Genomic DNA, 26,191 nt, shown 5'->3' on the forward strand with positions numbered 1-26,191 from the left:
CCTCACCTGAGGGGAGGGGAAGAAGGGGTGTGTGTGTGTGTGGGGGGAGGGGGGGCGCTCTGCTATCGAGGTTGGCTGCCGCTCGCCGAGCCGCTGCTTCGGGCTTAGCTGGGCCCAGCCGCCGCCGCCGCCGCCTCCGCCGCCGCCATCTTGCCCAGGCGCTCTCGGATCGATTGCTATGGCTATGCCGCGGCCGGGGCCTGGGCGCCCGCCCAGCCGCGAGGTGCGCACGCGCGCCGCGGCCGTCGGGGGGGGGGGGGGGAGAGGTCGCGCGGGGGGGGGGGGGAGAGGGGCGCATGCGCGCTGCCCATACGCGCGCGGGAGTTGGCGCGTGCGCAGCGCCGCCAGTACTACCAGCAGCAGCGGCGGCGGCGGCGGGAGGGAGGGAGGAGGCGGCGGCGGCGGAGGAGGAGGGCGGGAGCGGGAGGCGAGGTCGCCCCGGGGCTGGCGGGCGGGGGTTGGGGGTGGGGGGGGAGAGTGTGCGAGCAGCTAAGATGGAAGATGAGGAAATCGCGGATAACTGGGAGGAAGCGGCCGACAGTGGGGTAAGGAGCCGAGGCGGCGCGGGCGGGCGGGAGAGCGCTACCGCCAGGAGGCCGGGCTGCACTGTACCGCAAGCGGCCTAAGGCCCCGCACCGCGACCCCCTTCCCCCTTCTCTCTCCCCCCGCACCGCGACCCCCTCCTCCCCCACTCGGGTCCATTACAGCAGCTCGAAGGGGTTCCCCTCTCAGCTCTTTACACGGCCTGAGAGGGAGAGGGAGGGAGGGAGAGTGAGTGTGTGTGTGTGTGCAACAGTTAAAGGGGTCCGACTGCGCGTCGCCTCGGCCACAAGTGTGGTGTGGTTTGGGTTGGGGGGGAGGAAGGAAGATGGCCGGGGAAAATGGAGTGGGACCTTGGGACTCAGCGGGGGGAGGGGATGGGGTGTGGGGGGTGACCAGGAGAAGCTGCAACAGCCCCTCATTTATTGAGATGAACAGCGACAGCATGGAATAGCCACATGTAGTACACACACACACACAGACAGACACACAGACAGACAGACACACACACAGACAGACACACACACACACACACAGAGACAGACAGACAGACACACAGACAGACAGACACACACACAGACAGACACACACACACACACACAGAGACAGACAGACACACACACGCACACAGACGGTGGTGGCTGTGGCTGTGACTGACAGAAATAAAGTCAATAGCGTGACCAGAAAAGGTATTGGCAACGAGTGGTGCGGATTCCAGAGAGATGGAGGTAATGTATCCCACTGCACTGGGATGCACAAGCCGAAAGAAGCCCTGCCTCAGTTCGCCAAGTTCCTGTCCTGGGCTGTGTGTGTGTGTGTGTGTGTGTGTGTTTTTGGTGGGGGGGGAGGAAAGGAAACAAAATTATTATTTTCCACTCCGTTTGGGATGATTGGGCGTTTGTTTCATCAGGTGGCCGGACATTCCTGGCCTCGCTCACCTCCCACGCCAAAGTTGTTCGTGCGTTGCTTCTTTCTTTTTTTTAAAATATATATATTTTTTAAAAAAAGCCCCCAAACACGAGGCAGCAGGTTCAAATATCAATTGGGGCACAATTTACAATTCAGTTGGTATTTATTATGTCACATTTATATATATATATATATATATACGTGTGTGTGTGTGTGTAGTATATATATGTGTATAAAAAAGCAAAGCAAGAATCCAGTGCGACTTTCTGGCCTGGTCGCTTTAAGTCAACACTTTCCTGGGCTTGAGGCCAATTTTCTGGAAAGCTCTCCACCTCCAGTGTAGCTGTAATTTAAATGTTGTAAATGGTTGGCAATGTTTTTTTCAAGGCGGTAGGATTGTGGCAATGGAAGAAGCGTAGCAAAGGAAGTGTGGCTTTATTTGAAAAAAAATAATCCGTATTCAAAGAAGACCCTATCCTTCGGTTGTACGAACATCGAATGAAGAGGGAGAGGGTCAGGAAAAGCTTTGAAACCATGGATCAGTTGCATATTAAAGTCAAAGTGGCAAACTTGCTGTTTGGAGAGCTATGTCATTTCTCTTGTGTGTTTAAATGTATATGTAAGTTTCTGTGCTTTGTGAATGAAAAATATTTCATACTTATGTAAGTTGTGCCATTTAATGATATTTAAGTCTATTACCAATAACAAAAAGGAGACAAGCTGATGATTTGAGGTATTGATTAAAACCTATCCAGGTACTTTGTAGTTGGGACACTCTTTAGAAATCACGCATTTTTTTTAAAAAACATTTTTGCAATTTTTCCCCCTGCGGAACCCCAATGCAGAAAAGGACAGAAAGTTTTTTTTTCTAAATGACAGACATAGCTGTTTTGCAAATGGGTTGCCCACAAATCCACAGTCACTGCACGATACAGTAGACCCTGTGAATTGCTTTGACACGTCCTGGTGTGAAAGGCGCACACTCTAAATTCTAATGGTTGTCTACGTGAGAACATCGATATTCGGAAGCTGTTTTGCACGTACGGGAATGTAATTTGCCGTAGGTTAGCTCAGGAGGCTGTGTGTAAGCATTGTGTCATGGCTTCGGATCTCTAGAAACGGAAGGTAAAAGTGGTCGATACCCTTCTGTGGAGAGTACTTTCTAAATTCTGTGGTAGTTTTTTTTTAGCTTTTTGTGGGCAAGACTCTAAGCCTCTTGTGCTGTGCACACTCTCGCCAATAGATAACAGATGAGCTATCAATTGATCTTCAGACACTTTGTGGCAAGTTTAGCTGATAGTTTTCACCCACCACTTTGTGTGTTAGATTTCTGTGTTGTGTCATCCTGCAGGCCTGAGCAGTTTAAGGTTACTTCATGCTTTATAACTGTGCCTTTATTATCCTGAGCATTTTACTTGCATTAAGCTAAGAAGTGGTTTAATGGTTCGTCATTTCCTGTCCCGCACATAGAACAGCGACCTGTGATTGTCGCTCACGCGTTCGATTGGCTTGGTCTCAGGCCAGTAATGCAATTGAAGTTGTTCCAGTCCAGGATACTCAGCCAACACCTAGGAATTTAATTTTTTTATTTAAGCATGTGCTCTCGGGGCGCCTCTTTTGCTGCGTGTGCTGGTTCGATCGATTGATTGTCAGACATCAAGTCCAGGATGGGTTCTAAGTTTCTACAAGATTAAGTCTGTATGGCTCCCATCCATGCAAAGCACTGACTGATGAGCTTAAATATAGTAATCCAGGTAGGATAGGCCTACTTGTTGGTGCTTTGACTGACAGGGAAGAGGACAATTCCAATCTCGCTGAAGAGCCAGAGAGGTCTGTCAACCATCAAAAGAACTTTGAGCTGTCTGGCATGACCGCTTGAAGCCAGTTCAACACCAGGAATGGCCCCATTTTACTGTTGACTATTGAGGTGATTTGATCACAGTCCAACTTCTGATGTAGAAATTAAATCCACTTTGAGATGAACGTTTGCTTTTTAAAAGAAGGTTCACTGCCTCTTCACAAGCTTCACTGCCCTTCAACCAGCCCAATGGGAGTTACCTTCTCACCACTCCCATTACTTTTTTTATTTTCTGTGGTAAAACAGGTTTTCATTAAGGTAATTTTGTCTGATTGCCAATATTTGCAACTACAGGACTGAATGAAGATGGACTGTGCTGTATTGTACTGGCTCAGAATGATGGGTGGAAATAAGATGGTGCTGCCAACATCCCAATTCTTCCAACTGGCTTCATTTGGGGCAATTGATTTTTCATGCAGCTGTTATATTTTTCTAACACTGTTGTATTGAGGTTCGAGTTACCTAGATTTTTTAGCTATTTCAAATCTGATTAATGCAGTTGCTTGATTATTGGACAGAGTTGAGCTCATCCCAGGCCGGACATTTGACGTGTTGTTGAGTATGAGTGCTTACAGTGTATTATAAAATGTGTATTTACATCTGTAATAAAATGTGTATTTGTATCTTTCTTGCAGGAAATTGATCGAAGGCTGGAAGCGAAATTAAAGATTCAACAGAAGGAAAAGTAAGGACCGGCATTGCTTTGGAATGTCACTAAAACTGCGTCTCAACTTCCCAGCGCCGGTCAGCAGGCAGAGGAATGCTGATGCTAGATTCCTGGCAGATAGTGTGATTGAGCATCCTGACTGAGCTTTGTGGTGTCTTATCTGCTGGATCCACATAGTTCAATCTGACGTGATTCACTTGAAAGGTTGGAAGATCTAGACCATGCAGGCTGGTAAGCTACTTTCAAGTTCATCTTGGAGGAGCTTGCCAGTCTTCATTGTCTGATGTTCCATTAAAGAGTAGACAGCTGGGCAAAATAACGCTGAGCACCTGCCCGGTGCTATAGGGGGTTTCGGTGGGTGGGGGGTGGGCAAATGCTTTTAATCTGTCTAATTTGAATTAAAGAGTTTGAGACCAAACTCTTTTTAACCTCACTTGATCCTTACTAACTATCCTCCTTTCCCGCTCAGCATCCAACCCCACCCCCTGTATATTAGCTCTTGAGACATTGCCCTATGTCAAGGGCATTATTATAAATGCAAGTTGTTGTTGACCTTGTGTCCATGAAGTGAATCCAATTGTCAATTATTTGATGCACTTTCGTTTTACGAAGAAAATCGAAACTGGGGCCCAAGGTTCCTATCGTCATTCAGGACGACTCGCACCCGACGCCCTGCGCTCCACAGATCCGCATTTTAAAGAGACCCACGAGCAACGGTGTGATCAGTACGCCGCACTCTGCCAACCGGCCGCCACCACATGTCAAATCTCTGGCCCAGAGAGAAGCGGAATACGCTGAGGCGAGGAAACGGATCCTGGGGAGTGCGAGTCCCGAAGAAGAAGAAGATAAAAGCACCGCAGAGAGGTAAACATAAGTGACTAAAGCCCTGATACCCGAGAGCCAATTCAAATAACATCCTGATCAATCAGTGTCGTGGTCCATCTCAAGGACTGGTCTTGGTAATGAGTTGAGGCCAATGATTTGGGGAAACTCTTTTAAAGTGGGGTACCCAGGTGAGATGAAGTCCGTGGCCACGTTTTGGCATTGGCAGAGTCCTGGAAACAGGTTGTTTATAGAGGGTGACCAAAAAGTTATGATATTTAACCTATTATCTAAAAAAAAAATTTCTTTAAGCCTTATTAGACATTGTAATGGTATTGCATCTTGTTGGTCATCCTGTATTATCAGAGGTTCTGTTGTTTGGTTCAAGCGATGACCTGAGATCCCAATCTGCCTGTTTTCTGATGGATGTTAAAGATCTCACAACACAATCTGTAAAGAGAAAGGAGTTTCTCCTGCTGGCCTGGCCAACTATACTAATCCTAGAGATAAAATTAGTGTCTCAAGTTAACAAAAGAGTTGGTGGAGGCTCGTGTCCTCTACAACAACAAATTACACCTGTGCAGCTCCCTTCACGTCGGAAAGACGTCCCAGGGTGCTGGAAAATCAGGTTTTGGACCTGAGTTGGGGTCAGAAGGGGCAGAGGGTGGGGGTGAGAGGGTGGCTGAAGGCACGATCGAAGAGGAAGGTCTTCAGACAAGACTTGAAGGAGGCAAGAGAGGGAGTGAGCTGGAGGGATTGTGGGATAGAGTTCCAGAGTGTGGGGACAGAGATGCTGAATGCCCGACTATCAATGGTGGGGCGGGAAGTGCGGGGGACCTGAAGCAGCTGGTGTCAGCTGAGCAGACAGGCTGATATGGGGTTATGAGGTCAGGGAGGTAGTGGGGGAGCAAGACCGTGGAAGGCCTTGAAAGTAAGAACGAGAGTTTTGTACTCAATTCCCTGAGGAACGGGGAGCCATTGAAGCTGGGCAAGAACGGGGGTGATAGGTTCCCGGAGCCTGGTGCGGGAAAGGACATGAGCTGCAGGGTTCTGAATAATCTGCAGTTTGTGGAGGGAAGAGTTGGGAAGTCCAGTAGGTGCTCTCCTTTTTTGATCAAATGATGGGGAATATGTTGAGACTTATCCAAGTACAACGGGAGGCCTAAGAGCAGTTGGCTTTCCAATTCAAAACTATGGAAAAGGTTGGAAGTGCAGGTTAAAATACCAGCTATATTACTGCACACTTACAAAATATATTTAATCATCTCCTTCGATTGACAAAATGTGCTAAAAGCATTTGGGGAGCGAGGGAGGGAGATTTTCATAACCGCTGCATCAATGTGTGTGATAATATTGACAAAACTGTCTAGTTTTGAGCCCTTTTTTTTGGCGTCACCTTGACTCCTGAAATGTCTGGATCATAGCTTTCAAAATCCATTCCCCGAGTTCTTTAGGATAACTTAACATTTCACAGACCCTGAGAGTCGCTTTGCTGCCTTTGTTTTCAAAGGTGACAGTGAAAGAGGGAAATAGGTCCCAACACAGAATGGGCTTCAATCGCTCCTGTATTTTAAATAAATAAATTAATAATAATTTGGTCACTCAATCCACGACTGTTTGCGGAATTGTTTGCCGTGTTTCGCGCACAAAGCACGCAGTCACTGCACTTTACAGTGTATCCTGTGAAGGGCTTTGAGACGTCCCGCAGACGTGATAAGGCGCTGCACCAAATGCACGGATTATTATTATTATTATTATTATTTTGCAGGCCAGCCAGGATCACACAGTTGGAGGAGAGCAAGCAGCAGAGCGGGATCATCCGGCAACCCCTGGGCCCCGATGGTACACAAGGCTTCAAGCAGCGCAGATAAACGGGCAGTGAGCGCGCTTTGTAGAACAGAACTCTCCGTGACCGAGCGCGCAGTGTTGGACAGAGATAACGGACTCGAGCAGAGGAACTGAGCTGCTTCTCTTGCACTGTGATCCCCTTTGCTCCGCTCACTGTGACCCTTGCTGCGCACTGTGACCCCCCCTGCTCCGCCCACTGTGATTGGCCCACTGCTGTGAGCTCTCCGAGGAAACCGTGAAGGGGGAAGGTTTCCTGCTATCAGACTGGCCAAGAATCTATTGTGTGCCATTTCTTAAGCAGAAATTCGCTCCAGCAATAATACTGTTCGAGAATGTTCAGTAGTTTGTCTTTTAATTTCAGAAGAGATTATGACTATGTATCAGTGATGGGTGCTCTTCTCTCCTCATGCCACACTTCACAGGTTTATTCGGGTTCTTTCCCATTCAGTCTATTCCCGCAGATCGTAAACTTTAGAATAATCCTCTTGTTCTGTGACATACAGCAAAACCTCCAGAAATGCGCCCATCTTACGTTTGGCTTGTCTTTAGCTATTTATTATTTCTATTTCAAGTAATTTTTCCCCCACAAAAAAACACCTGACTGGAGTAACAGAGCGGAACAAAAAAGCTCTAGGAGAGAAATGCGGACAGTAGACGTGGGCTGTGTAGCACCCCAGACTGGGAGAGGCACGTCAGTGGTGCCAGTGGTCTGTTGTGCAGCTGGTTCCTCTAAGGCTACCATCCTCGTGCTTGTTAGTCAATGGCAATCTGGCCCTGCGTGGGCAGAATTGAGGAAGTGGAACAATAAAATTCTGCCGGTGGCCATGAATGTGACTTATCTCACCGGCCTGAAGTGGCTGCATAGCTGCAGATGACCAGAATGTTGTTTTATCCAAAACTGATAAAGCAGTGAGAGAGAGAAAATATATATCGGGCAGATTAGGGTGGCATTGAGGTGATCGTTGCACATTGCTGTGGCTGTGAGAGATGCGGCCCCACCACTGCCTTAGGCTCCAATCCACTAGCCACGCTTTGTGGCGCCCGGTTGGGTTTTGACTTAACAATGTGCTGGATGGGTGCTTCCCGCCCAGGTGGAGGGTTATTCTTTCTACGGAGGAATTGGCCAAAGCCCTTTCCCACGTTAACACCTCCCTCAGCTGGGTATATGCAGAGCAGCATTGCCGACAGAAGCCGGTAGGGCTTGCAGCTGGGTCCTCGCCCCCTATTGCATGGATGTGCACTCTGATGGTGGCGAGAAGGGGGGCGGGGGATAGGGGGATGTGGAGGGAAGGAAGTGTGAGGCAGGAGAGGATAGGAAATAAATGTAAATTAAGAAGTATTTCTGTTAGATTCTAGGTCGTCTCGAGACGCTGAAAGGGTCGAGACTAGCCATTCGAAAGCCAGCATTTTGTTCTTTTATAATGTTTCCCCTTCTGCTCACTTGATGGCCTGCAAGTACTTTTAGAAATGTGGATTCTTTATCCTCGTAAACTGCTGGAGCAAGGCGTCGCCCATCGCTAGTACATACTCTATTTTTCAAGGCGATGCCTTTGTTTTCTAGAATTTCAAAAACAAACCTTTTTCGGTCCATCATTAATTAAAGGGCATGTCTGTAATTTCCTTTTTGTGTGTGTGTATGCTGCTCACACACGTAAGCTGAAGCAGTCATCTGTCTCTCGTGTCTGTGTGTGTGTGCGTGCGTACCCGTGCGCATGTATACGTGTCTGTGTACATGTATGTTTTTATGTGTCTGCCTGCGAACAAAGGTATGAATTTCCTTTTTTTAAAAAAGATTGAAGCTCGGTACACTTCGACCAGTGCTTGAGGGGGTGGGGGGAGGTGGTGGAAACAACTAGCCTCTGTGCCCCTAACCAGCTGCTGGCATAGCCTCGAAACACACAAGCCATCCGGTTCGTTTTGACTTTGTGCCGTGACAAGTGTTGTGATTGACGCGAACTGGATTCAAACGCTATTAGCAGTGGTTGTGATGAGGCCCGCGAGATTGTCCGCATCGAAGAGTTCTTTAGTATTTTAACCTTTAACAAGCAATTTAAGGCGCTCATCTAGCAGCTGTTGTAAGACTTAAGCTAACGCCAAATAGAATTCGCTTACAAAAAAATTACCGTTTTATTATATAAAAAAAACTTGCATAACTTCCCACTGATTTGCTATTGGGTCAGTTGGCTATTGAGATGCTTCCTCCATGCCTGTCATGACGGTTGCTTTGCTGACTGAACCTGATCTCAAATTGTCTTTGAACTTCCACCATGAAAATAATCGGTTGAGAGTTTCTTTCTTTCAAAAAAAAAAAATTGTTCTTCAATACTAAGTGGTTGGCTCGGTGTATAAATGCTTTAATGCACTCCCAGGTACTCAGCCACACAGACTGGAATGGTCCCAGTTACACAGACCCTCGTCTCTGCTAAGTCAGCCAAGCTGGAGGCTGCTGTGGTTGGCCTCAGTCCTAGGGAAGGAAAAGAGGCTGAATTGCCTGCTCCCAATCAATGTGTAATGACCACTGCGAGAGGTGGCATTGGGGTGAGGGCAGGATTGCATTCAGCTGGAATCTCTTCCCCAGCGTCTCCTGTTCAGGATTGTTCATCAAAAATGACCACATGGGAAGGGTTCTTGAGGATTGATGGCCTCAGCTTTTTGAGTGAAAGTCTTCACAAGTAGAGGAAGGAGTTAAGGGGAAAACATTTTGGGAGAAACCAGTTATACTGTATAAAAAAATTGGAGGTGGGGGAATTTATGTCTTTACAAAAGAGAAAGGGAAACTGTATATTTATGTACATAGAGATCTAGTTCATTTAATTGAACCAGTAATGCAGTTTTATAATTACCTGTCAGATTGCAACCAGGTGGCTAGTTTTTTTTCCCCCAAGCGCATCTCTATTGCTGGTATTAACTTCAAAACCCTTCTGTCTAACAGTAAGCCAAAAGAAGTGATGATTTTACAAGTTAGATCACAGCAGAACATTAGCCCTGGCATGTTATGCATTGTATGAAGTTCAAGTGTTTGTGTGTGTTTGCGCGAGGACCATGGAGTCTCTTGGACCTGAGGATTTTTGATGGGAGAAATGTTTCAAAAACTTTGGAATGCTATAGATTCAATGAAATCGAGTAGAAAATGTCTAAAGGAGTCTTTGTGAGCAAGAATGCAGAGATTGCATTGAGACTGGAGATGTTGACCACTGTACCCATTTATCTGCATTTTAACACTGGCAAAACCTAGATAGCAACTGCAGACACAGAATATGGGCCATTGAATACACTAGAATATCATGTAATGTGCACTGCAAGCGCAATTGTACTGTAGGTGCAGTTCTGGACTAGTTATATCTCTCGGTTGCTAGGTTTTGTGGCTTGGATATAATTGCCTGTTTCTTTGGAAGAAGGAAATTGTAATGATCTTGTCTTCTAGTGCTCCGTGTGTGTGTGTAGTTACTGGGTAACAGTAGTTAGCTCAATTTTGGGAAGGTTTGGCAAACGGTGGCAATCAGCTAATAGCCCCCTAAGTTAATGTTGAAAAAGCTGTGGAGTTTCAGACTGGATCCAGATCGGAATTAGAGGAAACGGTCCATTTATTGGCTACGTAACGGGGAGTGTGATTGAATTTCTCTGTGATCCATTGCAAACTTTGTGAAAGTAAAATCATAAAAGAGACCGAATGCCTTTCTGGTCATCATTATGCTGCACCTGAATGAATGTGTGAACAAAACCATTGAACTGTACACCAGAAGCTGCACTTGCAGATCATTGACCATCTTGAGCTTCAGAGGACATTTATAAACAACCTCGCGCTTTCAGTAAAACTTCAGAAGAACCCTAGATTAGACTGCAGGCTGGTAACTCCCAAACATGTTTATTTTATTCTCTGTCAACTCGCTTTAACGTGTTACAGGAGTATCCTGCTGGACAAGTGAAGGAGTGGGTGCCTTATCCATGTTAGCTGAGAAAGGCCTTAGTTTCTAAGACTGAATTTGTATGTAATTCAACATTAATTTCAATCTCTCACCCCCCCAATCTCATCAATATTAGGCCACTGTAATTAGTAATAGTTAGAGGAGTCAGGGACAGTCCAGCCCAAACCCTTCTCAACACATCAACTACTCTGGTTGATGAGCACACTTATGCTTTTCTGCTACACTTTCATGGGACCTTTTTGTGGAACCTGGAATTTGGCCTCTGAGTTCTGGAGCCCAACATGACCTGCCTGGGCTGCCGATTCTGAATGTAAGATCTGAAGTAGCAGCTGGTAAGATTACCATTTCCCTTTTCAGTGCACAATACTTACCAGCCAAATGCTAGCTGTTATATTGGGTTTGCAGCTTATTAAACCAGTCTTGATTCTGCAATTTGCACAATGTTAAAATATCCTATTGAATATGGAATTATGGTTTATGCAGTTCACCAACAAATGTTTTGAATGTTTCCTTTTACACTGCAGATGGCTGTTGTACTCTGCTCTGTAGGAAACAGCATCAACACTAAAACACAGGACTCTTGCACTGCAAGGTGTTAGGGGGTTGGGGTCTCAGTCTGATTGTGCTTCTTCTGTGTGTATGTGGGGGAGAGGGTGGTGGGGGCTGTTGCCACTCTTTATCTGCAGGAAACTTGCCAGCAAGTCCCACACCACTCACAGAACCTCCTGTTGAATCAACTTCAGTTACACAAAGTCACCATAATAGAAATGGCTGGACTGTACCATCCTGACCAATTACAGTAGGAAAGAGCAGAGAAATAAATGAAAGTGGGGTGGGGGGATAATAGAAGGTTCACAACTGGTTTGCTACAAATGGTGGGGACACTACTTTTCCCACAACTTGGGTTTCATTCAGTCTCTAATGTACAAATGCCTCCTGTGTTCAGGTTTATGCTGCTATCTTAGTGCAATCATAATGTCTGTTAGTTTCTGTGAATAAACACGTGAAACCATCTGCTTTCGGTTTGATCATCTGTCCCTTTAAATACTGGGTTCCCTAACGCAAGAAAGTGCGGCAACTTTTTTTTTTTACAAATTCAAAATTGGCACACAGGTCCCTCTCAAATCCTCGAATCACATGCGTATTTCCAGCACAGAGGAGGCCATTTAGCCCATCGTGTCTGTTAGCTGTTATTTCTTCTTTTAAATCTCACTTTCCGCATCTTTCCCCTTATTCCTTCATGTTTTTACATATGAATGAAAACGAGGATATGTGTTAACTGCTCTGTTACTGATTTGATAGATATGTTAAGGAATTTTCCTTTTTTTTTGCTTTAAATGGGTTTCTTCACTTTACCAGTACAAATCCATTTCTTCCCTCTCACTTACTGAACGTGTTTATTAAAATGCATTTTCAGCCTTCCATGTTTTGAGAGCCCTAATTGTTTTTTTGGGAAGCACAGGGTTCTGACATCAAACCTCACTGGGTTCCCTCAGTCACCTGCCCTTTCAAGTTGAAAAAACAAGCACCAAGTAAATAGCTGGAGCCACAAATCCCAGTCGATGCTATAGCTTGCACCCATCCACCCAGAATCCTGTTAGCACACAAATCTGTGAACCCTAGAGAGCTTTGAGGATCCAATGACTTACTGGATGCAGATGTGTGCTTTTCACTACTGATCTCCTCAGGGAGCAGAGACAGTAGTTGATATGGACACAGACTGGCATAGAGCCTGCACATTGCATTTGGAGAGAAAGCAAAATTGCACAGTGGAGAGATTAGAGTGGTTTTGAGCTCTAAACTGAAATGCCTTACGCTTATTGTTGCCATTTGTCATGTGAGTTTGTGGGGGGAGAGTCGAGGAGAAAATCTTTCTCTAGAAACTTGTTTTGGGTAAAGTAGTTTGTTTAGGTGCAAAGCTTGTTTGTATGTGGTTTTCTGTTCATTGCCCCCATTTTCCCCCTTCCTTCACCTCCAAGGAAAAAATTCCTCTTCATAAAGACTGCTTTTGAAATGCAGGTTTCATCACTAGAAGTTGTATGCCTTGTCCTTTCTTCCTCACCCCCTGGAAGTGATAAGATTGTCTTGTTCTATTTGGTTGGTGATGTAAACAGATGCAAGTTACCAATCACGTTAGCTCAATATAAGCAAACCTAAATTCTCGATCGTGTTTAGCGGGTAGTAACGGAAATCTCGTTCATCACTGTATTCTGTGTTCATATGTTGGTCATGTTTCCATAACCTGTAACTTGTAGGGTTCAGTGTTCCATCTGCCATTTCTGATTAAAAATTTCTAATCCTTTTATATTCACGAGAAAGCTGAGAAATGTTTTTAAGTGTCTTGATAGCTTGTGTAACCTCTTTCAACAAAAGGATGCTACTGCTTTTCTTTGTTTTCTTTTAAAACTAATCCTGAAGCAGTGTTCAAAACTCTTTTGAAACCACATCTTGTTCCAGCGCTCAGAAAAGGGAACCCCAAGGCTCTCCAAGGCTGAGCATGATCTGTACTTCTGTTTATAATTGACTGGCAGAGTTAACTATATTTTGAGTAAAATTTTATAAGTTTGGCGTCGACAGTTTGGTTTTGTTTTTTCACGTGAGACCTGATGTGTTTTGCTCGATTTTTTTTTTTTGAAGGAAGCATTTAAGCCAACAAAAACCTTGTTGTGAACTGTCAAGTCGAATGTTCTTTTGGAAGAAAAGATTGGGAGTCGTACACTTGGAAATTTAGAATGTCAGCAAGGTGGAGGAGGCTGAAAGTTGGCTGAATAGTTTTGAAAGAGAAACGATGGATGAACAAGACCTCTTTCTCCAAATTCCCTTTTTTTTAATCTCTTCCCATCTTGAGAATCTCTGCAATTGGGCTGTTTCTCCAACCATTTAAGGGCATGCAGCAACCTAATTATTCTGTCCCATCTGTCCATGTTTATTGTGGATTAACAGCTATCCTGCTTAACTTGTTCAGTGAGGCTTTAAACAACAAGAAAACTCTGCAACGCACCCGGCTTTAGGCTGTGAGATCTAATCTCTTGTACATTATACTGGATAGGTTTCTTGCGATTAGTATTTAGATCTCGTGGCACAATGTGAAAAGCCTACTTTCTCCCAACGAGGTCCATTTGGTTCAGCTTGGGCCACATTACAAATTATCCAGATTTCATTTGCCAGGACTCCGGCTGGTGTGGTGAAGTGATAGACAGAGCTTGGCTCGATTGGCAGCTATCTCACCTCTCAGTCAGAAGGTTGTGGGTTCAAGTCCTACAGTTGGAGGCTTTCGCACATCTGTAGGCTGTGAAGCACTGGGTGAAGTTCTGCATTGATGGAGTTGCTGTCCTTGGGAATGAAATGTGAAACTGAAGTCCTGTCTGCCTGTCTTCAGGTGGATGTCAAAGATACATTGCTATTATTTCCCAACAATCCTCCAGATTGTTCACTGAGGGCAGTATGTGGGACTTTGCTGGCACATTTGCCTACAGAAACATGCACTACGCTTGACAATTGCTGTTAAGCTCTTTGAGCTGTTTCCACGTATACCATAAGGCACTATAAAAATGCTAAAAGTTTTCTTCCTGCGTCATAACATAAATCACTCAAAACTTGAGTGGGTGAGTGAGAGCAATGAGAAAATAACCCAGAAATTCAGGTGCGATGGAGCATTTGAGTCTCGGCCCCAATACGATTTCTCTCTCTCTCTCTCTCTTGAAATCACTTTATAAATAACGCTGCATTTTATAAATGCTCAAACACAGACGCGCGAAATGACCACGTAACGTGCCTTAGTGTGAGGAGAAGGAAACAAAAGACCAAACACTTGGGTCTGGGGTGGGGGGGGGCACAGCTCTCTAGAAAGAGATTTTTTTTTAAAAAAATTTTTTTTGCATTTCACATCATGTTTTTCCTCTCAACTGGACAAGGTTACATCACTCACTCGATCATGATCTGCAACCACAAAATAAAATGCTTTTCCTGTGATTTGCTTCTGTGAATTTCTCGAGGAACAGGAGGCAGAGAACATAGCCCAATCGCCTGTAATGTCAACCAAACAGTAGCCCAAAAGTAGCCCAATGGCATCATTCGCCTCCGCTGAACGTCACGTGGTGCGGCGGGGGGTGGGGGGCCTGGGACTGCGAACGGCCTGTCGGTCCTCCAGTATCCCATGGTGCTGCGGGGGAGTGGGCCGGTCCTCCAGTATCCCATGGTGCCGCGGGGAGAGTGGGCGGGTCCTCCAGTATCCCGTGGTGCCGCGGGCGGTAAGATGGCGAACAGTGACTACGAGTCGGTGCTGTGTGTGAAGCCGGAGCTTCATGTCTTCAGGATCCCGCCGCGGGCCACGAACCGGGGATACAGGTACAGGCGGAGGGGTCCGGGGCGCGTCCTCTCCCGGGAGGCGGTGTTTAGGGGCGTCACTGGCAATGAACCCCGGAGGGAAGGGCGGGTCCTGGGGGGTGATGATCAGTCCGGTTCCCCGGGGCCCGGAGAGCCGCCGTGGCTTTCCCTCCCGCTCGGTTACCTCAGTGGCGGCTCCGCTCGCAGCGCGTACACCCGCAGCGGATACGAATCCCATCCCCAACGCCGCAAGAGACGGGGCCTCGTCATTGAGATCTGGCAGTTGGCGGCTTTCATGTGTGTGTGTATATATATATATATATGTGTGTATATAATATATATATGTGTGTGTATATATTATATATGTGTGTATATATATTACATATGTGTGTGTATATATATTATATATGTGTGTGTATATATATTATATATGTGTGTATATATATTATGTGTGTGTACATACATATTATATATGTGTGTTTGTGGCTTCCGCTGACATCGTATGTCATGTTCTTCTATCGTGAGCTTCGGGGTAATCGGGGTCTCGAAACCCGCCACGGGCACCTCTCCGATCTTGCCTGGTCAAAGGACGCTCAGGGATCCAAGGGGGGGGGATATCTCCCAACAGATGCACCGACGCAAGATCATCGCGGCTGTGGCTGGCTCTGCGGCTACCAGCCGGCCGCGCTGGCTGTTTGCTGGGGTCACTTGAATGAAGCCCTCGACTGAGAGCGTGTCATTTGGTGGGTGATCTGATCTCCAACGCTCCACACTCGCTCAAGAGCCAAATGTGTCGTTGAGACGTTTCTTTCAAAGAAACCACACCCGGATTTCAGTATTTGGTGGGAATTAATTGCGTTGAGAGTGGCTTTCAAGTTGTGGAGGGTTTACTGCTTCGTATGTACAGGGAGATTCTAGTGGAAAAGTAGCGACGAGCAGAGGGCAGGTTGTCGTAGTCACTGTTCGTATCTGCATGACATGATCAAGCGCTATATCTTTGAGGCTGTGAATGCAAGGAGGATTATTATTATTATTAAACATATGACTCAAATCAGTTCCATCAGTTGTTTAACTCTCGCATCTTCCAACAAAGCTGGCTGACTGTAGAGAGAGGACGTGACTAATTAGCTCATTTTAAAAATCTCAAGATTTTGGTGCAAACATTTCCTTTTTATTGGTCTGGAGCGGGTGGGTTAGAGGGACACTGAAAGGATCAGAGTGGGCTTGTTTAGGGGGTTGGAAGGAGGTGCTCCAGTATGGGTTACAGAGGTGAACTGGTGTAGGGGTCCACTGGAGAGATAGGAAACGAACTTGCTGTCCGTCAGAGAGAGGAAGCTTCTGTATACACTTGATTTTTAAAAAATATTTACTAGTGAACCCAGAATTTGACCTTGAGCCCTTTATCAACCCTGATACATTGTCAGTCAGGAGGTGATTCCTGCAGAATGTCTGACTGAAGTTTGTAACTTTGTTCCTGGCCATTCTGGGTGTGTACAGTATTTCGAGAGATGTCATTTCTAAGTGGCATTCGTCAGATCCTCCAGGTATTAGGCAAGTATCGTATTTAGAGTTTGACCCTATTCAGAGCCCACTAAAATGGAAAAAAACAAACTCAAAATAAACTGCCTCATGGAGCCCTTTTTTGTTTTGGTTATGCTTAAGGGTATCGACACCAGATTGAGAGTTTGACATACGCACACCACCTCTGATAGATAGAATGCTGGAATGGATTTCACACTCTGGTGGGTTAGCTCACCTCCGTCAGTTGGGATGCTACAATTTCAAAATGTCATTGTAAGAAACTGCCTTAGGCTCAGGAAAAAAAAATGCCGATGGCTATGAGCAAAAGCTGAGCAGTTTCAACTGCTCAACTCCAGCAGCATCAACGTTTGTGTTGACGTTGAATGAGGACAGAATCACTCTCAACTATGATACATCTCATTCTCCTGTAATGTGTCGTTCACCCTCTGGGATCATTTGAGGAATGGTCACTCGGCTGACCTTGGTAAGTACCGTAGCCATTGCCTTCGAGAGCGGAATGGAGAAAGTAGCAAGGTCTTGCGATGTTCAAGTGTAATGTTTCAAGTGCTTGACCTCCTCAGGAGCACCACATGGTGATATTGAGCAAGGAGGATTCTCTGTGTGTGGATACAAGCACAGAGCAGATGCTGGATTGTTCATGAGCTGCATTGTGTCAGCCTAACATAGGAAATAGTTCATAAAACAGTTACAAAGATTGTTGTGAAGAGTCAGACACGTTACAATCAGAAGCTAACAGAATGAAACTACAGTAGCTTTGAGACTCTTCCCCCTATTATTTATTAATGTTGCAGCCGATGGGTTGTTTATTTGATTTCATCCTCCTGTAAGGTATGTGATCTGCAGTGGTTTCCCTCTTCACGTCAGTCTCCCGGTTACACATCATTGTTCTTCTTACAAAGGACATCTGAGCTGTTGTTGTGCAGTTCGTGCTGCCGGATGAATGGTTCACATCAGGTGGCAGATTAAGAGCATCTGTAGACAAGAGTGATGCCTTTTACAAATGCTCCGGTCAAGAGCAGTTTGGTAACTCAAGTCTGTTCTCTTATCTGCTGGCTTTCACATGATCCAGGAGGAAAAACAGGAACCAACACAGGAAGAAAATGTTGACAAGGAATTCACTGCACAAAGTACTTTTTGACAGACCCCTTTCCAACAACAAACCAAAGGAACCAATTATACCAAAGATAAGTTAGGCCACAATGTGGTATCCAATTTTGTGCACCCCATTAGAGGAAGATTGCGTAGATACCGTACAATAGAGAGGGCAGGAAAACACCCAGAGGCTAATGGAATCCACCCTCTGAGAAGATTATGCCCCCGCGCCCAATATTCTAACTGCAATTCTCTCCCAGTGCTCGTCACTCAACCCTCCCAGGGGAAGCAGGAAAAAGTCCAGAAAAATTCAATTTGGAGAGAAGAAAACTGCCCTCCTGACTTCTCTGCTTCACAAGTGAAAGCCTTTACTTGAATCAACGGAGGAGCTGAAACAAGCTGTCAGAGAGGCATTTGGCCTCCTCACTCCATCCATGTTACTGAAAATGTGCCGAACATGGCGACGGATCATTATCTGCCATGAAAATGATGGCGCTCACACACACACCGATCCTCTGGACGTCTAAATACAGTTAAACACTTGTATTGAATACAATTAAGTACTTCTAAATACAATTATTATCATTCTTCCATACACTTCAGTTGTTGGTCAATGCACTGTAGGAAAACAACATGGGGGTAACAGGGCTTTGTGAACGCCGTGTACTTGTTTCGTTGAAAGACACTTCAGCAGTCGTTGCTCTGTGTGTGAGGGCCAATGGTTGCTCCTGAACGAAGCAGAGAGTGACCGGCTGCAATCTGACTCCCGTTTATCGAATTACTAAATTATTCTTCAGGTAGTTTGTTGTTTTGATGTTTTTATTTCACCTGGGACTCTTGTTAATGACTCAGGGCTGTGCTGGATTCGAAGTCTTAACTTCTTGTGAGGGTGGGAGGTTGGCTTCCTTTGAAGCTCCCTTGTTGTGAATTTTTCTGTTAGAAAAAGGGAAGTCAAACCACGTGAGAGCCTGTCTATTCTGTGGAGCAACATTTTATTGCGCCCTGTTTGTTTCTTAAAGTGCTTGTGTCTGGAGTAGTTAGTTTTTTTTTCACTGATTTTGCTCTTATTGGAGCAAGAGCTGCCAACACCGGACCTGATTTTTTTTAAGGAAGATAACACTGTTGAGTTATTAAACAATGAACATTCAGCCACCTCTGGAGCAAGTTGGGGCCAGTTTAGACTATTGTTTCTCAACCTGTTCTTATTTGGTGTTTTGCAAAATCAGGGAAACGACCATTCAGCCCATAAATCCTGCTCTGATGTATTTCCCCACGTGAGCCACATAATCTAAACCCTCTCTCCCCGTGCTGTCCTTTCTTTTAATCCTTTCATTTAATCTTTTTTTTAAAAGCATTTTTCACATTTCAAATGATTTATGATTGCTTCTTTACAGTTTGCAGCAGAGAATTCCAGATTTGCACGTTTGTGTCTGTGTTTCTGCTTGGGCTGGTCTCATTCTTCCATATCTGCTCTTGTAGGCGTGTCTGATTAACACCACATCTCCTCCCCGCCCATTACTGCTGTGGAGCTGGGAATGATAAGCTGGTCTTTGCCTCACCCTGGTCTGTCGTGGATAAGGCTGTGCTCCTCCTTTGGCTGCTAAGCTTCAAAAATGTAAGTTGGAAAGTTTTGTTCTTCGAGAAGCGTCATTGTAAACTCTTTCTCTGCTCAGAGCTGCCGATTGGAAACTGGACCAGCCTGACTGGACCGGGAGACTCCGGATAACAGCAAAGGGCAATAACGCTTACATTAAATTAGAAGACAAAAATTCTGGTAAGTCTTATCTGGGTGAATGCTAGCCAGCCTGAAAATTCCCTTTGCATATACTGTACCAGATGATAAAACTGTTTCTGAAATTGAAAGGCCAACCTCACCCCCCAAAATATTCAACAGCAACAACAACAAGATTTCATTTATAGAGCGCCTTTCACGTCAGGAGGACGCCCCAAGGCGCTGGAGAGTTGGGTCGGGACCCGAGCAAGGGGGAAATGGTCAGGGTGAGGGGAGGGAAGGAAGGGAGCGAGGAGGGGGTAGAGAGTCGAGAGGGGAGCTGAAGGCACGGTTGGAGAGAAAGGTCTTGAGACCGGCCTTGAAGGAGGAAAGGGAGGAGAAGGCGAAGGCACTGGGGAATAGAGTTCCAGAGGCTGAGAGGCTGAAAGCCCGGCCACCGATGGTAGGGCGGTTAAGGCGGGGGATGTGGAGCAGACCGGAGTCAGAGGAACGGAGGGTACAGGCAGGTAAGTAGGGGTTTAGTAGGTCGGAGGGTTAGGAGGGAGCGAGGCCGTGAATGGCCTTGTAGGTGAGGATGAGGATCTTGAATTCCTGTAAACACACAAGTTATCGGGCCACAGGACGCTCCCACAGTGCTGCTCATACTGGAGCTGTTTAATTCTGCCTCATGCTGCCTGGCCCTGGCTGTTCTTTTCCACGTGTACACAAAGGCTTATGGCTGTGCAGTCCACATGCTCCAGATCCTTCCTGCCTATGAATAGCAGCAGTCAGTCTGTTGTTAACTTGCCAACAAAGTGGTTTTAGTTGTTGTAAAGCTACAGATTACTGCAGCATAGAAACAGGCCATTCGAACCTCATCTCCACTGGTATTTTAAATGGTCTTTTGTTCATCTTCACAAACTGCTGTAATTGTAACGTGGTGCAGTTGGTGTGTTACATTGTCAGCGGTACCGTCCTTCAGATAAGCTGTTAAACTGGGGTTCACCCCTCACGCCGCTGAAACCCTGGTTCACGCCTTTGTCACCTCAAGGCTGGACTATGGGAACTCTCTCCTCGCCGGCCTTCCCGGCACCTCCCTCCACACTGCAGGTCATTCAGAACTCTGCAGCTCGTGTACTGTCCCGCACCAGGCTTCGGGACCACATCACTCCTACCCTCGCTCGCCTCCACTGGCTCCCCATCCCCCAGAGGATTGATTTCAAGATCCTCATCCTCACCTACAAGGCCATTCACGGCCTTGCTCCCTCCTACCTCTCCAACCTACTATCCCCCTACCTACCTGCCCGTACCCTCCGTTCCTCTGGCTCCGGTCTGCTCCACGTCCCCCGCCCCAACCGCCCTACTATCGGTGGTCGGGCCTTCAGCCTCTCAGCCCCGAGGCTCTGGAACTCCATCCCCCAGTGCCTTCGCCGCTTCCTCCCTTTCCTCCTTCAAGGCCGGTCTCAAAACCTTTCTCTTTGACCGTGCCTTCAGCTCCCCTCTCGACTCTCTTCCTCCTCCTCGCTCCCTCCCTTCCCTCCCTCACCCTGACCATTTCCCCCTCCTCTCTCCCTCCCTTCCCTCCCCTCACCCTGACCATTTCCCCCTGCTCGGGTCATGACCCAACTGTGCAGCGCCTTGGGACGTCCTCCTGACGTGAAAGGCGCTCTATAAATGGAATCTTGTTGTTGTTGTTGTTGTTGTTCCGTCTACTTCCCCAAGTAGATGTTAAAAATCCCACGATTCTCCTCCTCCCCGCCCCCTCCCCCAATAAAATCACTCATTCATTTCATGGCTGTTTGGAGGACATTGCTGTGAGCAAATTGGCTGCATTGCCTACAAAATACACCATCATACATCAGACAGGCACTAAACTCAATGTAAGTGATATGATTATAAGATACTATATAAGTGTTTGTTGACACTAGCCTGATTGAAATGCCCAGTTGATGTCTAGTGATATCTAGTTATTTGATATCTATGATGCTGTTTTCCTGACCCTCAGGCGAGCTGTTTGCACAGGCACCTGTAGACCAGTTTCCAGGCGTCGCTGTGGAGAGTGTCGTTGACTCCAGCCGATACTTTGTCATTCGCATTGAAGATGGAAATGGTAATTGTACCTTGAGGTTGGAATTTTGGTTTCTTCAGCTGTTAATATTTCTGCTGGGCCATTAATCTTCCTTGCTTTAAAGCATTTCAAAGAATTGTTTTCTTCCTTTAATTTGCAGCCATCAGGCCACCTTCCTCCTAACACAATACCGTCACATAGACTAGGTACCCTCTCCTTCCTTACCCATGTGTTTAAGTGTGAACCTTGAGTGTCAGCGGGCTGTACAGCCATGAGGATAGTCATTTTCCTTTGCCCTGCCCCATGCTGAAGCTCTTGGGTGTATTACCTGGTCAACAGATAAGCTTGCTGAGACATCAGGATGTAATTTGAAAAGTTTTGTTCTTCAAGAAGCTCCATTGTAAAATCTTGACGTGCGCTAAGTTTTTAAATGTTACATTTGAAAGAGAAATGTTTTGTGTTTGTAAAGCTTTTGTCAGAAAGGAAATTGTGATCGAATGAATCAGAATCTGATTTACTATTTGACTGGAGCTTGTGTTTCCCTTGCTGTTTGCTGTCAAAACAAAGTTAAATGACGGTGTTGTTTGCATTAGTGTCGATCGTAGAATTCTTTCATTATATAGGTTGAGACACAGGGCTTGGAAATGTAAACGGGAAGTGGTGATTGTAGCCTAAGAAGGCTGGTGTAGATTCGTTGTATTGCATAGCAGCCCTCAGCGCATTGGAATGTCCTCCTGACGTGAAAGGTGCTATACAAATGTAATCTTGTTGTTGTTGTGAGCCTTGAACAATGTCTAGGCTCACACTGCAGTACTGTACTGGAGAAGCCTTACATTTTCAGAGTTGCCATCCGTCAGACAAGATATTAAAACCCAAGTCTGTTTGCCTGTTCTTCTGATACTTTTTGAAAAGGGAAGAGAATTTCTCCCTGACCAACAATCCTGAGCAATAGTCATGCACCTCACCTTTGTACCATTCCTGCCACAAGGGAACTGCCTATAGTTGCCTACAAAAATAATCACTAAATTTAATGTAGTTCTGACCACTTTGAGATAGTTACACATAAAGCTGTATAAAAATGCAAATTTCCTTTGTGCACACAAACCAAGTGTTTATATTAAATCTGAAGCTCTCCTAATGTACAGGGGCAATATCAGCATTGATTCTCGTCAGCTGGCATCAATTTCTCTGTTGAATCAGCAGTCGCCCAGTAATAATGGTGGAGGGAGCCATAGACTGGATGCAGACCCACAAGTGTTAAAGAGTTACCAGCCGGCAAAGGAATTTGTAAAATCTGAAAGGAAATGATACGATGTGATATTTGACATTAAAATGTCTGTCTGCGTTCCCAGGGCGCCGAGCATTTATTGGAATTGGCTTTGTTGACCGAGGAGACGCCTTTGACTTTAACGTCGCCCTCCAGGACCACTTCAAGTAAGTGTTCAGCTTCAGGCCACCTCCAATCTGTGTTGAGTGAATTGATGTGGCCAAAAAGTCTTTGAGACGCGTTAGAAACACAGGTCTCCAAGACGGGGCTGGTGAGTGGCAGGCGTGAGCTGGGGTTTTTTTTGTGGGGGGGGGTGGGGGGGGGGCTAGAACCGTCTGCTGCCACTAGAGGGAGCCGGAATCCACTGGCACAAACTGGGACCAGAATCTGACCTGTTCTTACCCGTTGTTCTGGAGGAATCAATCCCTGAGGAAAAAGGCATTTCTCTGTTTCCCTACATTCATTGTGAAGTCTGATTTTCACCACAGAATTCTGGGATTCTGGGGTAAGTGTGATTTATTCGCCACCTTTTCTCTTACTCCCTCCCCTCGAAGCCCTCCTGAAACCATGCTTTTCAGTCAACATTCCCATCTCTCTCCCTTTCTTCCTGCTCGATGCTCCCTGTCATACTTGGCACGTGTTTCCAGATGTTTATTAAGTCACTCATCTCAGGGTCAGAAGGTTGTGGGTTGAAACCTGCGCTGGGACTTGAGCCACAGAGTCTAGTCCTCCTCACTCTGTATTGTTGGAGGTCCATCTGCCTGTTCTTCAGGTGAACATAAAGGTCCAGTGTCCTTATTTGAAATGAGAAGAGGGTTCTCCCCGTGTCCTGGCCTTCAGATAAATTGATCATTTATGTCGTGATTGTTGGTCAGATCTTGAAGTGATTAAAATGGTGGCTGCGTTGGTCCACAGAATTAATCACAACATTGGACTAATTACTGTGGAATGTTTTGAGAACTTTCTAAGGAGCTGCAAAACGTTTTGCTTTTTCAAGTTATTTTCTTTTATCATGCAGGTGGGTCAAACAGCAAACTGAGCTCGCCAAACAGGCTCAGAACCCAGACACTGGACCCAAACTGGATTTAGGATTTAAAGAGGGACAAACCATCAAGCTTAATATTGGGGTGAGGCATTTCCTTCCCATCATTCTAACATAACATAACATAACACGTAAGAGCAGGAGTAGGCCATTCGGCCCTTCGAGCCTGTTCCGCCATTCAATCATGGCTGATCTTCTAATTAATTCTCAATCTCATCCTCTCCACTACATTCCTTGCCACCTTGAAACTGGTGTCATCACCACTTCCCCTCCACCTTCTCAACAAGTCTATCCTTGGTCTTCACTACCTCTTAAACTACTCCCAATCTCTTGGTTAGCGAATCGTTAAGATAAAGTTGGCCATTCACCTCTTGATTATTCGTGGGCTCTTGTGTGGTTGTTTACCTACAAAAATCTACACTTGAAAATAATTATCGTAAAGGTCTGAGACATTTCAGCATAAGGTGCTTTGAAAGTTCGATTTCTTTCTATGATTCCCGTTGCCTGTTTTCAGCATGTGAAGAAGAAGGAAAGTTCGTCGGCCAAGCCTCGATCTTCGAGTGGTGGTGGAATCGCCCTGCTCCCCCCTCCCCCGGGGGGCAAGACCCCAGTCCTGCTCCCTCCTCCAGGGTCACAGGTCATCCAGAACCCAGTGAACTCACAGCTGGCTCAGCCAACCACTACAGGTAGGGAGGGCACTGACTGCAAATCACAGCTGCCACTGAGCCCAGAAAACTACAGTTGTCTTGCCTTTATTTAAGTGTGGTTTATAATCAGAAGGCCTGGTAATGTGCAGAGGTGCTGCATTGCAGCAGGTCTAGTTTTGTGTTGTGTCCAGTGTATCAGTCGGATATTGAAGCCTCATGTCGATGCACTTTGCACTGTCGTTGGTTTCATTGATTGATCTTGTACTCACTTTTTATTGATGAATCTACAGTCTCGGATGAATTACTGGGAGACATGGACAGCTTTGCTCCAGACCCTCCCCAGCCCCTGGCCCCCACAGGAGATCTCTGGGGAGACTTCGCCACGGCACCCAGGTCAGTCAGATGTGCTCTTTAAACCTTGTGCCGTTTGTGAAAAAAATATGTGAATGAGAAAGACAGAATGACTCTCCAACCAAATACAGAATTTGTTTAAGGCACAAGTTTAAGGTTTATCACCAAAATAAGTGAAGGGGAGATTAGAATGTTGAATTCTCTGGTTGAAGCAGAGGTTAAATGGAATTGGGTGAATGCTTAAAGAAGAGGTATGTTGAGAATGCGGAGCAAGTGGAAGAGTGGGATTAGATGAAGCATTAGGCACAGGTTGGAGAGAGTCAGGGCTTGCGGAATGTGCATGGGGGATACTGCTAGGGTTTAACCAGCTAAAACCACGTAACTTGCCATTGAAACTCTACTCCAACTTCTGTGCACGTGGTCTATCACTGATGATCTGGAGCATTTAACTGTATTTCTTGTTTCTTCAGCTCTGCTCCGAGCCAAGTGCCCAACAGCACTAAGTGGGTTCAGTTCTGAGTTTGGTTCTTTTCCTTCTCCTCGTTTCGAAATGACAAACCATGAGCGAGTGACGCTTCTTCTCCCGACCCGGCTGGGCGAGATCTTGGGAGACGAGACCCTCTTGGGGGAGAGTCCGTGGCTCCTGGACCCGGGAGGACAGTAACCCTCGGATTATATAGCCTTGAAATATCTTCATTTCTATTCAACTGTGCACTCGTACAGAGACATCCATTCCATCCTTGTGCCCATGGTGTTTCTGTCTGGAAACCATAGTGTTCGTTACTGTAACCACAGGGTTTTTTTTTTGTCCCTCAGTGATCAGACTTTTTAATTTCATAAGGGCAAAATGGATCACAAATGCATATCGTCAAACAAACAACAAACAAACAAACAAAAAAAAAGGAATCCTGTCTTCAAATTCTTTGTGCTCGTCATAGAGTAAAAGTGTTAATAAATAATGGTCTTAACTCTGGAATATTTCTTATATAAAAAAAAACACATCAACTGTTGGTTCAGCGGTGTGTTCGGTAGATTGTCATTCCATTTGGTGTATCTTCAATCATGCAGCGCGGGGGTGGGGGGGGGAGGGGGGGAATGGGAAAGGGGGGCTGAGCGGCTGGGAGATGAGCCACGCGACAAGTAATAGTTGTGATAACTCGCTGGAGCCCTGCAAATTCACACACGACCAATCAGTTGTTGTGTTTCTGACTAGGGCCCAGTTAATGTGGATTTATTGCGGAGTGACTGCCCCGGTAATGGAAGGACGGGGATTTAAAACAATCTCAAGCTTTTCCCCCCTGAAATGTTTTGGTCTGTTTCAGAAGCTGACCTTTAAAACTTTGGGGCTAACCTGTGAACTTTCTGTGTCTGTAAATAAGAGTTTGTCTATTATTACAGTATTTATACAGGTCTGTAGGCTCCCGTGTGACATCGTTTTGGGAGGGGAGGGGGATTATGTTTTAGGGTAATTTCTGGAAGCTGTAAATTTGTGCTGGGTTTAAAATCTGGGCTTTTTTTTTAGATTTGGAAGACGTTTAAAATGTACACAATCAATAAAAATGTCTATCGAAATCA

General features: G+C 45.9%; 2 protein-coding genes across 3 annotated transcripts; both read left to right on the forward strand.

Moving 5' to 3' along the window:
* Positions 1-452: 452 nt before the first annotated feature.
* On the forward strand, positions 453-13,144 carry szrd1 (SUZ RNA binding domain containing 1). 2 transcript variants are annotated; one of them, XM_042343587.1, is made up of 4 exons: positions 453-545; positions 3,943-3,992; positions 4,587-4,838; positions 6,565-13,144. In XM_042343587.1, exons 1-4 carry the CDS (start codon positions 495-497, stop codon positions 6,665-6,667), a joined length of 456 nt encoding a protein of 151 aa, XP_042199521.1. In that variant the 5' UTR covers positions 453-494; the 3' UTR covers positions 6,668-13,144. The 2 variants fall into 2 exon arrangements, with proteins under 2 accessions (XP_042199521.1, XP_042199522.1); XM_042343588.1 differs by lacking the exon at positions 453-545 and adding an exon at positions 1,152-1,268.
* A 1,626-nt stretch (positions 13,145-14,770) lies between these two features.
* Positions 14,771-26,191, forward strand: LOC103187450 (adaptin ear-binding coat-associated protein 2). Its single transcript, XM_007906959.2, has 8 exons — positions 14,771-14,917; positions 19,204-19,304; positions 21,247-21,351; positions 22,662-22,743; positions 23,595-23,703; positions 24,133-24,304; positions 24,556-24,658; positions 25,087-26,191. Exons 1-8 carry the CDS (start codon positions 14,826-14,828, stop codon positions 25,133-25,135), a joined length of 813 nt encoding a protein of 270 aa, XP_007905150.2. The 5' UTR covers positions 14,771-14,825; the 3' UTR covers positions 25,136-26,191.

This window comes from Callorhinchus milii, unplaced genomic scaffold (genome assembly GCF_018977255.1).
Source record: "Callorhinchus milii isolate IMCB2004 unplaced genomic scaffold, IMCB_Cmil_1.0 Scaffold24, whole genome shotgun sequence".
NCBI classification, from domain to species: Eukaryota; Metazoa; Chordata; class Chondrichthyes; order Chimaeriformes; family Callorhinchidae; genus Callorhinchus; species Callorhinchus milii.